The sequence below is a fragment of the Tremella mesenterica genome, assembly GCF_000271645.1.
Source record: "Tremella mesenterica DSM 1558 unplaced genomic scaffold TREMEscaffold_1, whole genome shotgun sequence".
Taxonomy (NCBI): domain Eukaryota; kingdom Fungi; phylum Basidiomycota; class Tremellomycetes; order Tremellales; family Tremellaceae; genus Tremella; species Tremella mesenterica.
In genome coordinates this window covers 3,714,419-3,730,944 of record NW_006711225.1, presented here as the reverse complement: position 1 = coordinate 3,730,944, position 16,526 = coordinate 3,714,419, and the positions used below count along the sequence as shown (strand labels likewise).

Here is a 16,526-nt window from a genome sequence, read left to right as displayed (position 1 = left end):
CTCGGTGAAATTTCCCATCCCAACCCCACCAAGTGCGGCGAAGTTAGCGGCCATAGGGCTGCCAACTCCGACGGACGCGATAGATCTCCGAGACAAAGATGACCAGGATGAACTGAGTCCGGAGGAACAGGAGGAATTGTATCAGGTGATCCCTGAACAATATCACCCGTTCATTGATGTTTTTAACCCAAAGAAGGGAGGTGAAGAGTTGCCTCCCTCAAGAGATTATGATCTGGAGTTTGACCTTAAGGAGGGGGCGAACCTGAAGGTTGCTCCACTTTACTCTCTCGGAGAAGATCAGAGAAGTGCGCTGAGAGACATCCTAGATCGCGAAATGTCGGCCGGAAGAATTCGACCCAGTAATTCGCCCTACGGGTCACCGATGTTCTTGGTACCGAAGAAAACAAAAGGTCAATGGCGGATGGTCATTGACTACCAAAAGTTGAACGAGGCAACCGTACCCGACGCCTATCCACTGCCTCTGATCGGCCAGATAACCGAAGAGCTGGGAAAGGCGAGGTATTTCAGCAAGTTAGATCTGATTGGGGCTTATCAGCTCCTACGAGTAAAGGAAGGACACGAACACTTGACAGCGTTCAGGACTCAGTACGGTATGTTCGAGTCTCTTGTTGTCCGAGATGGTCTACGAAATGCTCCTGCTGTGTTTCAGCACTTCTTGAATGAAAGTTTTCGAGAGCTGTTGGGGAAAGGAGTAGTAGTCTACATAGATGATATACTCATCTATGGTCAAACATTGGAAGAACTGAGAGTAACTACGGCAAAGGTGTTTGAAGTCCTTCGAAGGTCGAATTTGTTCGTAAAAGCTAGTAAGTGTGAGTTTGAGAGAGATTCGGTAGTATTCCTGGGGTTCGTGGTCTCACGGAAGGGAGTTTCCAGTAACCCGGAGTACATCGATGCTGTTGTATCTTTTCCCCGTCCTAAGAACTTGCGGGAGAGTCGAGGATTTATGGGAGTTGTCAGTTATTATCGGCGTTTTGTCCCCAACTTCTCCAGGATTGCTAAACCGATCAATGATCTCACCAGGAAGGATGTACCGTTTGTTTGGGGAGTAGAACAGGAAGGAGCCTTTAAAGAATTGAAGGATAGGATGTGTAAGGCCCCAGTACTGGCTCACTTTGATCCTTCGTTGAAGACACTACTACAAACAGATGCGTCGTTCTTCGGCTGGGGTTTCATAATTTCGCAGGTGAACGAGTTAGGGCAAGAGCATCCGGTGGCTATCGAGTCCGGAGCGTTCCAGGCGGCGCAGTTGAACTACACGGTAGGCAAAAAGGAGCTACTAGCTATTGTCGAAGCTTTCAGAAGAAGGAGACACTTACTGCTACAGGTAGAGACTACAGTCCTCACAGATCATTTGAATTTGACGTATTGGATGGAACCTAAACAACTTAGCCCTAGACAGGGCAGGTGGGTCGAAGAGCTCTCTAATTTCAGGTTCAAAATGGTGTATCGACCAGGAAAACAAGCCACACTACCGGACGGACTGTCGAGAAGAGCCGACTACCACTCGGGAAAAGGGAGTACCATGGTGCAAGAGAGCAATCTTATTCAAGGTTTGCCGAAGTTCGACGAACTTGACAACACTAGCTCTGGGTTACAACACCTGCTTTGGGCCTTACAGGGAACAAAGGAAGTACGAGAGAACGACCTCATTGATCCTATGGATTTGATAGGTGGGATACAGGAAGACGAAGAGGTGGAGGAGGTTAGAGAAGAATTATTGGGGGTAACCTGTGCTAAGTGCTCTCATCCGACATGTCACGATAATGTGCAGGAGCCAGAGTCGGTCACCGAACTACGCCGTACCTCGCGGTCTCCCTTGATACTTCGTGGGGGATGGAACTCAAGAGGGTTCCTCACGTTCGATGATCGTACTTATGTGCCGAACTACGCCGATGCTCGACTAAAGATCATGAAGATGCGACATGACTCGGTTCTAGCTGGTCACCCAGGCTCAGCAAAGACTCTCGAGCTAGTCCTACGGGACTACGTTTGGGTTGGAGTAAGGAAGGATGTAGAAGATTACATCGCTGGATGTGCGGTATGTCAGAGAGCAAAGACTAACAGGCAGAGACCCCATGGAGAGCTTAAACCACTGGAAGTGGCTACGAAGCCATGGTCCAGTATTTCAATGGATTTCATTGAAGAGCTCCCGAATTCCCATGGATACAATTCCATCTTAGTAGTGGTGGACCGGTTGACCAAATGGGCCATTTTTATCCCGACTACGACGAAGTTAACCGCAGCTGGCCTATCAGAGCTGATAATGGACTATGTGGTGGCTCAGCATGGGCTACCAGAGAACATAGTATCGGACAGGGGATCGAAGTTTACCTCGAAATTTTGGAAGAACTTGACCGATAGTCTCGGGATAAGACTACATCTGTCTACTGCATATCATCCACAGACTGATGGACAGACCGAACGAACCAACCAGTCTTTAGAGCTCTACCTTCAAATCTTCACCTCCTATCAACAGAATGACTGGTCGAAGTTACTAGCTCGAGCTAGCTTTGCCTACAACAACACCCATCATTCCGCAATAAACAAGACTCCCTTCTATGCGAACTATGGATATCATCCCCGATGGGCTGAAGAAATCAAGGCCAGTGAAGTCGAAGTGCCCGCTGCTACGGTGGTGGTAAAAGATTTGACTGAAATACATAAAGAGTGTATCGAAGGGATCGAGAAGGCTAATGAGAAGTACGCCGAAGGGTACAATAGGAAACACCGGACCACGCCGAACTTCGTGGAAGGAGACCTAGTGATGCTGTCGTTAGAGAATATTAAGACGAAGAGACCAATGAAGAAGTCAGATGTTAAGCAAAGTGGGCCGTACAAAGTAGTACGGCAGGTGGGTTCTCATGCTTGTAAATTGGAACTACCAGGAACGATGGCAGGTATCCATGATGTATTCCATGTCTCCTTGCTCCGTCCTTATCATCCTCCAGTATTCCCTGGTCAGCAAGCTGAACCACCTGGTCCAGTAGAGGTAGATAATGTAGGGGAATCGTGGGAGGTAAAGACATTGTGGACTCTAGAGTAAACAAGAGGTCAGGAAAGTTAGAGTACTTGGTGGAGTGGTTAGGTTACGAAGGAACAGACGACTCAGTATCATGGGAACCAGTGGAGAACGTCGATGGAGCTGATGACATATTGGCGAAGTTCCACGAACTTCACCCTACTAAGCCGAAGGAAGGGCGACTGCAAAGGGCCAGGAGGTAGAACGTACTGCATACAACATAGGATTACAGCTACGTACCGCTCACTTGTCCTTACTCTTACCCTTACCTTTTCCTTTCTCCTTCGCTCTACTTGGTCCCGCGGGATTGGTGTGGAGGCTACCGATGACCGAAGGTAGATCGAGAGTCTCAGACGGGAACGCAGTAGAGAGAGAAGCATTCCATGCCCAATTCATAGCCCCGAAGAAGTCACCGAAGTCCTGGACATCTCGAGCAGCTTGCATGCTCGGAGTCCTCCACAGAGATCGTATGGTCCGTAGACACTCGAAGGGAAGACTGAGGAGGTCGAGAGCAGTCTGGGCGGCAGCGGGGAGACGAGAACTACTACGGCGACCTAACCAGTCGAGGGACGGTGGTGGCTCATACGCCATAGGAGTAACGAGAAAGGGGGTGTCGAACAGTCTTCGGCGAACATCGGCTATCTCAGTAAGGCTTCGGCGAGAGACGTCCGCTAACCTCGTCCTTGCTTCGTCGTCCAAAGCCCCAGTGTTGACTACATCTACTAACGCCGCAGTAAGATTATTTAAAGCGTTAGCTTGACGAGAAGAGAAGTCAAGCAGGAGAGATGTATCATTTCGGGCGGCCTCGAGCTGAGTGGTGAGGCCGAGGACGAGAGAACGATAAGTAGCGAATTCCTTTTCGTCCTCAGGAATACGAACGTCCAGGGAGACACGAGGGTGGACAAGGGACAACCGGGGAGCAGAGGGACCAGCACGCTGAGTATTTCCATCTTCCACATCACCATCATTGAAGGCAACCTCTTTCTCTTTAGATTTCCCTTTTGATTTCTTTAAAGAAGACTTCGGTGTCTTCTGGGAAGCAGAGGGAGGGGTGACAGGAGGGGCCGCCGAAGTGGCCGGAGGAACAGAAGGACGCCGACTTCGGGTGCCGTGAGCCGGAGGAGAAGCTACCACTGGAGAGGACGGACGTGGCGCCGAAGGACGGGAGGCCGAAGGAGCAGAGGCTGAAGGAGCAGAGGCCGAAGGACGGCGAGAAGACGAAGGAGGAACAGCCGAGAGACGTGATGGGCCGGCCACAGGAGCGAAGGGCGACGGCGACGGAGGCGACGGGCGGAGGTCCGGCGAAGTACGGCGAACCGACCGGAGAGACGAAGGTGGTACCCGCGAACGGGGGACAGACGCTGGAGTCTGGGGAGGCGGGAAAGGCGAAGAGTCGGAGGTACGGGGCGGGATGTCCCGAGCAGAGGAGACGGGACAGAAGGAGCAGGGACCAGATGTGCATGAAGCACAACGGAGAGCTTTGTTGTGCGGCCTGACTGCCTTGAGGCAGGGCCAGTTTGGACGATTATACGTGATAATTTCACGTCTACTAATTAGCAGGAGTAACTTCGGCGCAGTGCAAACAGGGAGACTCACCTACAACGATCACATGCCTCATCGACACCAACCACAACCCAACGTCCAGGCTCAGACTCCATCTTCTTCCACAAGTACTCTTCTTCCCGCAACGATCTCTTCACCCGTTTGGGCGAAGGCTCCCCTCGGGGAGGGGAGGGGGAAGCAGCGACGGAGGCGGCGGCGGCAGAAGCAGTGGCGACGGCGGCGGGACGGGGAGCGGCAGCAGGACGACGGGCAGCAGCAGCGGCGGCAGGGCGGCGAGCAGCGGCAGCGGCAGCGGCGGCGATGGCGTTGGCGGGGGAAGAACCCCGGAAGAAGAAGAAGAAGAAGAGGAAGAGGAGGAGAGGGCACGAGGTCGTTTCTGGCCCACGATCTGGGCAGGAGGGGAAGCGCGAACGGCCACGGGTTAGCAATGTCTTAGGAGGCTGAAGAACAGATAAGCAAGGCCAAGTTCGGCGAAGGTGTGAGAGGATGGGCGAAGAACTCACGCTCAGGACCATCACCATCGTTGTCCTCTACACTAACCGACACCATATCATCATCCGAGGATTCTTCTAACTCATCTTCACCCTCACGATTCTGATCCTCCTCATCATCGTAATCACCTCCTTTACCTTCGAAGTCTGACTGACCGTCTGACTCCGAACCACTGAGCGACTCCTCGTCGGAGGAGGACGGAGACTCACCAGGACGAAAGGCGGGCGTCCTGCGGCGAGGGCTGGCGGCAGGAGGAGAAGCGGAGGGAGAACCGGGAGGAGGAGAAGCAGAGGGAGAACCGGCGGGAGGAGAAGCAGACCGAGGAGGCGATGCGGCGGCAGACGGTTCCCCCAAAGAGAGAGTGCCGAGGCCAAGAGAGGAGACTTGGCGAGATCTGTCGCCGAAGGAAACTGAACGTCAGCCAGGTTCGGCGAAGTGAGGTAAGTATCGAAGGAGGACTCACGAGCAGACGACACCATACCACCAAAGTTCCTCATGGCGGCGAAAGGGTTGGAGGTGGGAGTAGGAGGGGCCATGACGTTAAAGATACTTAAAGAAATAAAAGATGATAGGTCAAGGTCACAAATCTGTTTTCTAGGTAAGAGAGGTGGAAAGTTTTGAAAGCAGATGGGGAAAAGAGAGAAACTCGACGAAGTACTCAGTATTTAGTACACCCAAACCTACCCCCTCGTCGTCAACACGCATCACGTTTCGCGTTTCATCAACAAAAGGTAAACATAGGGACGATCAAAATTCCCACGCTATAGTCTCTCATCTCCATATAAACGAGGGTTAATTCGACAAACAACGGTGTTGTTCGGCTAGGATCCGGGAAACGTGTCTCACCTACAAAAGACACAGGGTATCTTACGGCAAACCTCGACGAAGTTAGGGGAGTCTCACTGTCGGGTTTCAAAGTGAAAGGAGGCTCAACTACGAAGTACGGCGCAGGGAGCAGAACGACGAGGGATGAAATTGGAGAAAGATAGGATGGAGGTACTACGCTGCTAAGTTTTCTTGCCACAATACAGGTGTAATCGCTCACGAGGACGTTCGCGGCTAAAGAAGGGGGCGACTGTCACGAACTACGTCGTGACACCTCGATTATTCCATAAACAATGACCCTCCTTTGACCATCAAAACCCCATCACGACTCAACCTCCTTATTCTACTCGTAACTCAGGACATCGGAGACCAAGTACGGCGAAGTTAGACTAAGTTAGGTTAGGTAGGGACAATGGGAGCAGAAGTACGGCGAAGTTAGGTTAGGTAGGGACAATGGGAGTAGAAGTGCGGCGATGTTAGGCGGAGTTAGCCAAAGGAGGAAGAGGATGGCCGGGGTTCGGAGAAGTTGGACGAAGTGCGTTGAAGTACGTCAAAGCGCAAGAGGGTTGGATGAACATCTAGGTGGGATAAGTAATATTAGCTGAGAAGATCGCTGAAGTTCTTCAGCGATCCTTGATTGTTGTCAGTAGAAAAAGACAGATAGAGATAGCTATAAATCGAGATACATCGCCATCAGTAGAACAAAACCTTAGTTAGAGTAACTACGCCGAAGTACGCCGTACTTACACTCCTTTCGACGTCTGCGCCCTCCCGGTTGGGTGAGACATCGACTCAGAAGAGTGAAGTTAGCCGAGGTTCGTCGACCGTCGGTCTATAAGGAAGGAACTGCTCGACGGCCGTGACAGTTTCAGAAGAAGGAGACACTTACTACTGCAGGTAGAAACCACAGTCCTTACTGACCATTTAAACCTTACCTACTGGATGGAACCAAAACAACTCAGTCCTTGCCAAGGTAGGTGGGTAGAGGAGCTAGCTAACTTCAGGTTTTAAATGGTTTATCGACCAGGAACCCAGGCAAGTCTTCCAGATGGGTTATCTAGACGGGCGGACTACCATTCCGGGAAAGGAAGTACCATGGTACAAGAGAGTAACCTTATTCAAGGTCTACCGAAGTTCGACGAAGTTGATGCCACCACGTCGGAGTTGCGTCACCTCCTTCGAGCATTGCAAGGGACAAGGGAGGTAAAGGAAAATGATCTTGTTGACCCTACGGATCTGATACTTGTGGTCCAGGAGGACAAAGACATAGAAGGGGTTAGAGAGGAATTATTAGGGGTCATTTGCGCTGAGTGTTCTCATCCAACGTGTCACGATGACGTGCAGGAACCAGGATCAATCACCGAACTACGCCGTAGTTTGCAATCTCCTCTAATACTTTGTGGGGGGTGGACCCTAAGAGGTTTCCTCGCATTTGACGATTGCACTTATGTGCCGAACTACGCCAACGCTCGACTAAAGATCATGAAGATGCGACATGACTTGGCCTTGGCTGGTCACCCAGGTTCGGCGAAGACCCTTGAACTAATCCTAAGAGATTATGTCTGGGTTGGAGTAAGAAAAGATGTTGAGGACTACATCGCTGGTTGTGTGGTATGTCAGAGAGCAAAGACTAACAGGCAGAAACCTCATGGAGAGCTTAAACCATTGCAAGTGGCTACTAAACCCTGGTCAAGCATCTCGATGGATTTTATCGAAGAGCTTCCAAATTCCAATGGGTATAACTCGATCTTGGTAGTGGTGGATCGATTGACCAAATGGGCCATCTTTATCCCAACTACGACGAGGTTAACCACAGCTGGGCTATCAGAGCTAATAATGGACTATGTAGTAGCTCAGCATGGGCTACCGGAAAACATAGTGTCAGACAGGGGATTGAAATTCACTTCGAAGTTTTGGAAGAACTTAACCGATAGTCTTGGGATAAGACTACATCTCTCCACTGTGTACCATCCACAGACTGATGGACAGACAGAGAGAACAAATCAATCCCTGGAGTTGTATCTTTGAATCTTCACTTCCTATCAGCAGAATGACTGGTCAAAGCTACTTGCTCGAGCCAGCTTTGCTTATAACAACACCCATCACTCTGCGATAAACAAGACCCCATTCTATGCGAACTATGGGTACCACCCTCGGTGGACTGAAGAGATCAAGGCTAGTGAAGTCGAAGTACCTGCTGCTATGATAGTAGTAAAAGACCTAACTGAGATACATGAGGAATGTATTAAGGGGATTGAGAAAGCTAACAAGAAGTACGCCGAAGGATACAATAGGAAACACCGAACTACGCCGAACTTTGTGGAAGGTGACCTAGTTACGTTGTCCTTAGAGAATATTAAGACTAAGACACCAATGAAGAAGTTGGATGTTAAGCAAAGTGGGCCGTACAAGGTGGTACGGCAGGTAGGTTCTCATGCTTGCAAATTGGAGTTGCCAGGGACGATGGCAGGTATCCATGATGTATTCCATGTCTCCTTGCTCCGTCCCTATCACCCTCCAGTATTTCCTGGTCAGCAAGCTGAACCACCTGGTCCGGTAGAAGTAGATAACGTAGGAGAGTCGTGGGAAGTAAAGGATATTGTGGACTCGAGAGTAAATAAGAGGTCAGGAAAGTTAGAATATCTAGTAGAATGGCTAGGTTACGAAGGCTCAGACAACGCAGTATGGTGGGAACCAGTAGAGAATGTGGACAGAGCTAATGACATATTGGCGAAGTTCCATGAACTTCATCCTGGTAAACCGAGTAAAGGACGAGTGGTAAGATCACGGACGAGGAAGTAATTCATACAACGGGTACAACATTAGCTAAGTACAACTCACTGCTGCGAATTTCCTCCCTGTTCCCAGTTCCCCGGTGCAGGACCACCTCCAGAACTATTCTCTGTACCCTTCGCTGGTACTATCCGTCGACGTGACCGAGTCTCCCTCCATGCCGTGTTAAAGGCCAGAATGTGAGCAGCGTGGAGGGCAGGATCACGAGCGAGGTTCAGACTGGGTAACTTCCACAACTGACAAAGTGTTCTAAGACAGTCTGGGGGAAGAGTAAGGATATCGAGGAAAGCACCATCCTGAGAACTGAGTTGAGCTGGTTGAGATGGTTTTAACCAGTCCAGTGTAGGGGGGAGCATATACTCAGTGGGGTTCAGGAGGTAGGGAGAGTCGAAGAGATTGCGGTAGAAGTCGCTCATGTCCGTTGTGAGCTCTCGGGAAACTCTAGCTAACTCAGTTTGCCCTAATGGCCCTATGTCGGAGGAGTTCACAAGGGTTGCCATTGTCCGAGAGAGAATATTCATCGCGGAGACCAGCTTCATGCAATATTCGACGAGCTTCGCCGTATCTCGTCTATTGGCTTGTAATTGCGTGGTTAAGCCAATAATGACGGAACGAAAGGTGGCTAGCTGTTTGTCTTCCTCTGGTATCCGAGGGTCGAGAGCGATAGTGGGGTGGTCGAGGGCGGGAGGGATTTCCTCTGGTAGCTAAGTACTTTCGTTTTCCACCACAGCCGGTTCAAACTGGACAGCTTTCTTCTTCTTGCCTTTCCCTTTCGAAGATTCCGGAGGAGTTTTCACAGGAGGGGCAGGAGTTGAGAGCCCAGAAGCAGGAGGAACAGATGGTTGACGGCTTCGGGTCCCAAGGGCAGGAGGGAGACTTAGAGGAGACTCCTCTTGAGTTGACGCAGGAGTAGGACGGCTCCTGGTGGGACGAGACGGACCGGCAGAAGGGGTAGCCGGGAGACGAGATGGGCCAGCCATAGGTGTTGAGGGCTGGAGGGAGGCGGAAGGAGCACGGCGAGGCGCACGACGAGACGAACCTGCCAAAGGAGTAGCAGGGAGACGAGACGGTCCGGCCACGGGAGAGTTAGGCGGGCGACGGACGGCGGGTGACGGCGAGGTGGGGCCGGGAGAGGAGAAGTTTGCCGAAGGAGAGCGCAAAGGATAGTCCCCGTCTTGGGCTGTGGGGAGACGGCGACGAACAGCGGCGGACGGAGTGTAGGGGGGACCGAGAGGAGCAGAAGGTCTGGGAGGAATATCCCGAGCGGTATTGGAGGGGCAGAAGGAGCAGGGGCCAGAAGTGCAGGAAGCACAACGGGACCCACGATTGTGGGGCTTGACCGGTCGTAAGCACGGCCATTTTGTTCTCCCGCATGTGATAATTTCACAGCTATTGATCAGCAGATGTATAAGCTTCTATGGAAGGAACCTACCGACATCGATCACATGACTCATCTATACTGGCAACCTCCCATCGTTCGCGTTCATCAATGAACTTCTGCCATAGCCTCTCCTGCGCTCGCAACGAAGCCTTGCGAGCGCTCCCTGTCTCGTGGGAAGTGGGGGGGGACGGTTCAGCCTGTCCTGGAAAGGACCGAGGTGTCTCTTTGACCCGTTTTGCCGAAGGGGGAGTCACTTCGTCGTGGACGGAAGGGGAACAACGACGTTTCTCGGACTTCACTTCGGCGAGCTTAGCCATGTAGGCCACTTGTTTCTTCCCGTTGGAACCCAGCATTCTCACACAAAGCTCGGGAGAACCTTTGGTGACGCGAACAGCTGTACACATTAGCACTCACGACCAGGTTATGCAGCGACAAACGTACGACCCAATGTTCTCAGCTCGGCCAACCATTCATCCCTATCCTCGCACAACTCCTCACCACCAAGATCGATGTCAAACGACTCGTCGTCCTCCTCACCCATCTCTCCACCATCATCAACCCCCACATCCATCTCTTCACCGCAACGATCACCATCCATCTCCTCATCACCATCTGTCTCCTCATCACTAACCATCATCTCGTCATCATCATTGATTTCTACCACAGTGGCAGTACAACCTGGCGTTTGCAAGAGGCCAACAGGAGCAGGTCTGACCTCCTGTTGGCCAAAGGAAAGAGGGGCCGTAGCTTCAGCGGGGGGCACGGCGACAGAAGGAGCCACAGCGGAAGCTGCAGCAGCAGAAGGCGAACCATCGGTGATGGCTAAGGCCCCAAGGCCCATAGACAACACTTGGCGGGGGGTATTCCTCTGCTGAGAGACTGAAGTGATCAGTGATGACCTAACCTGAGTGTCATAAATCTCGAATCTTGGTCGCAGCACAAGCAGTTTATAAAGGGTCTCAGCTCATACTATGAGCTGAGCATTGGATCTTTTAGCACAAGAGCTTAGTGCACGTCACCCTTTAGGCGTATGCATTACACTGAGAACTGTACAAGTAACTTACGGGCAGCGGAGAAACGATCTACAAAAGATCGGTAGGCGTCACATTCTGGGCGAGAGCTCATATTGTTAAAATATATCAAATTTATGTGTTTGGTAAAGCAAAAGCTGAGGTTCGATAGACGATGATAGTACGATTTAGGATTAGTACTGGGGAAGAAGAAGAAGTGGGCCAAAGTACTGAGTATTTATGTAGTGGATCCGATCATCCCCTACATACTGATCAGTACCAAGCTACTAGATTCTCTTCCAGATACCCCTACCCCTGTCTCTTGTCTGTGTTTCATAGTGTATACAAGTCTTATACGCACCTGCCTCAGTTACGCCTTCTTTACCTATAGTCTCTCCTGTCTCCTAGTATATAGTATTCACGCATAACGTGTCAAAGACACAGATTCTGTCACGTCTTTCCTACGTCAAACGTCAGCTCATTTATGCATATAAGCCGGGTCTGAGGGGGATCTCTTCCTCCATTGTCTTTCTTCTCCCATCCTCTTTCTTCTCACTTCTCACTTCTTCTTCCCCTTCTTTCTTTTCCTCCATCCTCTCTCAGACCCTCTTTGGTTTCCCTGATACACTCTTTACTTACATCTACTGACCTTTGATCATTGCTTGCTAGTATCATCCACATCACAGAGTTCCGATTCAGTATCCAGCCCTACGGGTAGGTTACATTTATTTATTTGTGGTGATCCTCACAAGCAGGATCATTACAATTTAGTATAACTAACACGACTGCTTGTCGTCAGGGCACTGGTCACTTCGCATAACGATGTGTCTCAGCAACAACAAACACCATGACGACGATCAAAATTCCCACGCTACGTGTCTCACATTCATATAAGTTAGGGATACGCTGACGAACTTCGACGAGGTTTGTTGTACCCCAAATCCTCTGTCTCACTTACAATGTAATTACCACAGGATAACAACAAACAACCACGATGAACTTCGATGAAGTTAGCTGTCCCATTAACAACGAGCCATGGTATCATCTACCAACAACTGGTATATGACCATTTGTGTTCCCTACAACCTGCTGAGTGTCTTTTTCTTCATTACATGCATACGAAGCTCACGAGGACGTTCACGCCTAAGGAGGGGGCGACTGTCACGAACTACGTCGTAACATCCCTGACAACCGCCATCACCGACCCTCCTTTCACCATCACCAACCTTCCTTTCACCATCACCAACCTCCACTTGAACCACTGAGACGGACTACGGCGAAGTTACGAGAACCAAGAGGGTATTATTTGTCACGATAACCCCGCCTAGCGGAGAACTACGGCAAAGTTAGGGGAAGGGAACCGAGAGGGAGCAGAGCAGGGGAAGTTAGGCAAAGTTAGTCAAAGTGAGTGGAGTAGGACGTCGGGGATATGGCGAGGTACGGCAAAGTTGAACAAAGAGGACTGAGCGTGAGACAGTGCAGGAGTTGAGGGACGTTCTATGAGAAGAGAGGAGTAGTATAGATAGTTTACAGATCGCTGAACTTCTTCAGTGATCCTTGATTGTTGTCAGTAGCGAGCGATATATTCAGTAGCTACAACCACCTGAGTTAAGGAGAGCTACCATCCAGCAGTTTGACGTACTACGGTGAAGTTAGCCGTAGCTCATCGACGATCACCTTATCACTTATCACTTGACGTATTACTACGGCGTAGTTAGCCGTAGTTCCCCGACGAGTACCCTGTCCTGGTGAGACATTGACGCCCCACTACGACGTAGTTAGCCCAGGTTTGTTGACCGTCGGTCAGTAGAAGAGAAGAAACGACGATTGTGACACTAATTCCTCAGTAATTTGACTGATCAATGGAAGGGGATGAACGTCTGGAATGGTAACTTCGTTTAACTTCCTATAATCCGTCACCATCCGCCACTGTCTGTCACGGCCGTCGAGCAATTCCTTCCTAATAGACTGACGGTCGACAAACCTCGGCTAACTTCACGCTTCTGAGTCGATGTCTCACCCAACCGGGAGGGCGCAAACGTCGAAAGGAGTGTAACTACGGCGTACTTTGGCGTAGTTACTCTAACTAAGGCTTTGTTCTACTGATGGCGATGTATCTCGATTTATAGCTATCTCTATCTGTCTTTTTCTACTGACAACAGTCAAGGATCGCTGAAGAACTTCAGCGATCTTCTCAGCTAATATTATCTATCCCTCCTAGACGTTCATCCAACCCTCTCGCGCTTTGACGTACTTCAACGCACTTCGTCCAACTTCCCCGAACCCCGGCCATCCTCTTCCTCCTTTGGCTAACTCCGCCTAACTTCGCCGCACTTCTACTCCCATTGTCCCTACCTAGCCTAACTCCGCCTAACTTCGCCGTACTTCTGCTCCCATTGTCCCTACCTAACCTAACTTAGTCTAACTTCGCTGTACTTGGTCTCAGATATCCTGAGTTATGTGTAGAATAAAGAGCTTGAGTCGTGATGGGGGTTTTGATGGTCAAAGGAGGGTCATTGTTTATGGAATAATCGAGGTGTCACGACGTAGTTCGTGACACTGTCCTTTTACCTTTTTGGGAACCATGAACATAGGTGACCCATAAGGCAAGTTACTCTTCCGAATTCTACCAGCCGCTACCTCCTTCTCCAGAATCTCCCTTAACGCTTTTCTCTGATCTTCAGCTAACGAGTACAGTGGGGCCACCTTTAACTTCGCCCCCTCCACTAGGTCCAGTCTCAAATCGTAACTTTGGTTTGGAGGTAACGTCTTGTTACGGGGTAACAACGAATCGAGAGGACTCTATCGAGTTCGACGGATTAGGACAGAGGAAAGCGGGAGTTGGAGGCAGTGCTGCAGTAGGTAGGGACGGGTTTTCCCCTTTCGAGATTTCCCCACTGGGTTTGCTCAAAGCGGTTTTTCACCTGTCCGAGTATGTACGTACGTAGACGCTTGCAGCAGGAAGAGGACAAAGGGCGAGGATATCCGTAGACAGTATATAGTACAATCAGCAAAGTACCAACTTTGCTGATTCTTCAATATCATTCTTTGGCTACATCGATTGTAGAGGAGACACGATCCATTAGCACCAGAGCCCCTAGAGTTCCACGAGACATCCATCGAGTTCGACCCAACCTGCGACCTAGTCGTCGTGTTTCCAGTACCGTTACAAGTTGAAGAATCAGCCTTACGCACCTTGGGTCGAATCGGAGAGTACTGTATGCTCACCAGAGGGAAAGCGCGGAAAATGATACCAGAAAAAGAGGAGTTGGAACAAGGGCTGGTCCCAGAGGAAGAAATACCAACAAGTTCTTCGAGAAGTACCATTTCACATGATCTCACTTCTACCACCACTACCCCAGATCCGCTGAATGAGTTATCGCAGCAGTTGTCACAATTGTTAGCCATTATGACGATGCAACAAAAGGAACAAAATGCATTAAGAGGAGAACTGGCTACGATGAAAGCTGACCGACAGAACCAACAGCTACTCACATCGAAAGGGGCAAGTTCGATCGAAGTCGAAGAAAACAAGCCGTATTTGGAGCCAAAACTTAACAACAACGAACGAACAGGAAGAACCAGGTGTGCGGATCCACCTACCTTCAGTGGAGAACGAGGAGAATTGGACAACTTCCTTGCAGCATGTCACATGAACTTCGAGTTCAAAGGGGCAGAGTACGCCACCGATCGCAGGAAGATCCTGTTCATGTACGGGTATCTTCGAGGCACCCCTCAAATGCTTCTAACCCCGGCCATAACCAATCCAAGTATATGGAATTCGACCGAATGGCTAGAGAGCTACGACAAATTCATTCAGCATTTACGAACTCAATTTGGAGATAGTAACATGGCAGGTACGGCTATGAGGAAATTGCAAGAGTTAAGACAGACTGATACGGCCGCCGAGTATTTTGCCAACTTTGAACTTTGGTCCACACACCTTGGAAAGGTACCAGATGCAATGAAAATCGCCTCAGCCATACAGGGCCTGAAGGAAGAGCTACTGAAGGTGGTAGTGGTAAATAACACCGACCCTCGAACCAAATCGGACTGGATCTATTTCAAACAGCATGTGATAGGGACTGAGGAGAACCAACGGATGGCTGAAACGATGATTGCAGCGAATCGATGGGCTGCTAGACGCAAACATGAGACGACCTGGCTTCCCCCTCGATCGAATTCGATGCGATTGGATACTAGTTTGCCCAACCCGGTAGAACGCCACTCACAATCGACTGGTAGAGGACCCTTGCCCGGTGGAAAACCAGGGATGATGAATTATGGTCTACCAAATGACCCTCCGGTCACTTGGACAGAGGACGGAGGACGTCTCAGCGAGAACGAAATGACTTGGAGGAGGGAGAACCGACGTTGTCTCAAATGTAGAAGTCCAGAACATTACGCCAACAACTGTCCAAATGGAGGAAATACGAGAAACAATATTAGGGGATCCCCAAACCCGCATAGCTCACCAATTCCTAGTGGATCGAACTCGATCCCAACCGGATCCAAAGGGCCATTAGTTCGAGGAATGGCGGTAACCTTTGAAGAAGAGGGAAACGAATACCTGGCCTAAGTGATGCGACCACTTGCGGCCAGGATCTAACAGAATCGCACAAAATTCAACTACCAATAGATCTCAGTAATGACTCGGCTATAATATACATAAAGATACAGACAGAAGAAGATACCCTACGATTTGGAATGTTAATTGATACCGGAGCTACCGGAAGATACGTACAGCCGGCCTGTCCATTATACCATTTATTTCCAAAGAGACAGTATCAGGAACCACGGAAGATCAGATTCCTCGATGGAACAACCGCGACGTTAGTGACCGAGTATGTAGAAGCTGAATTGGATTTAGGAGAAGGACTCAAGATTGCGACTCGATTGGATGTGATGGCATACGAAGGCCCCGAGGTACTGGTGGGATTGGATTTCCTGAAACAGTTTAGGGCAAGGATTGATTGTGGAAAGGGATTGATCGAGTTCGACGGAATCGGACAAGATAACGGTTGGAAGTATCCGAGGTTGGAAGAAGGATTGGTAAGAGGAACAGCATTGGAAAAAGGAGAAGATGAGATGAGCGAAGAAGAGTTACGACAGGTCATACCGACACAATGGCACCCATATCTGGAGCTATTCAAAGTGGAACGAGCCAGAAAACTACCACCGAGAAGAGAATGTGATCACGAGATCGAATTGACCCCCGGAGCAGAACTAAAGCCAGGACCAATCTACCAACTGGATGAACATGGGGATGCATTCCTAAAGCAGTGGATCAACGATGGTCTGGCCAGCGGCCATCTACGAAGAAGTAAATCACCTTACGGGTCTCCTGTATTCCTGGTTCCAAAAAAGGGAGTGATTCCCTATCGAGTGGTAACGGATTATCGTGCGCTGAACAAGGTAA

General features: G+C 50.0%; 4 protein-coding genes across 4 annotated transcripts; 1 reads left to right on the top strand and 3 right to left on the bottom strand.

Moving 5' to 3' along the window:
- Positions 1 to 613: 613 nt before the first annotated feature.
- Positions 614 to 1,477, top strand: TREMEDRAFT_26181 (uncharacterized protein; the record flags this gene model as incomplete). Its single annotated transcript, XM_007000670.1, has 1 exon — positions 614 to 1,477. A coding segment is annotated over one exon (864 nt), but the record flags the coding sequence as incomplete, so codon positions are not given.
- A 1,809-nt stretch (positions 1,478 to 3,286) lies between these two features.
- Positions 3,287 to 5,634, bottom strand: TREMEDRAFT_59175 (uncharacterized protein; the record flags this gene model as incomplete). Its single annotated transcript, XM_007001485.1, has 4 exons — positions 3,287 to 4,589; positions 4,640 to 4,994; positions 5,110 to 5,508; positions 5,562 to 5,634. The coding sequence occupies 4 exons, from the start codon at positions 5,632 to 5,634 to the stop codon at positions 3,287 to 3,289; spliced, it is 2,130 nt and encodes a 709-aa protein (XP_007001547.1).
- A 3,959-nt stretch (positions 5,635 to 9,593) lies between these two features.
- TREMEDRAFT_59173 (uncharacterized protein) lies at positions 9,594 to 11,444 on the bottom strand (the record flags this gene model as incomplete). The annotated part of the gene is made up of 5 exons (XM_007001484.1): positions 9,594 to 10,105; positions 10,153 to 10,491; positions 10,539 to 10,976; positions 11,162 to 11,206; positions 11,378 to 11,444. 5 exons carry the CDS (start codon positions 11,442 to 11,444, stop codon positions 9,594 to 9,596), a joined length of 1,401 nt encoding a protein of 466 aa, XP_007001546.1.
- A 492-nt stretch (positions 11,445 to 11,936) lies between these two features.
- TREMEDRAFT_59172 (uncharacterized protein) lies at positions 11,937 to 13,400 on the bottom strand (the record flags this gene model as incomplete). The annotated part of the gene is made up of 6 exons (XM_007001483.1): positions 11,937 to 11,978; positions 12,066 to 12,121; positions 12,237 to 12,378; positions 12,785 to 12,874; positions 13,081 to 13,206; positions 13,362 to 13,400. 6 exons carry the CDS (start codon positions 13,398 to 13,400, stop codon positions 11,937 to 11,939), a joined length of 495 nt encoding a protein of 164 aa, XP_007001545.1.
- Positions 13,401 to 16,526: the final 3,126 nt, after the last annotated feature.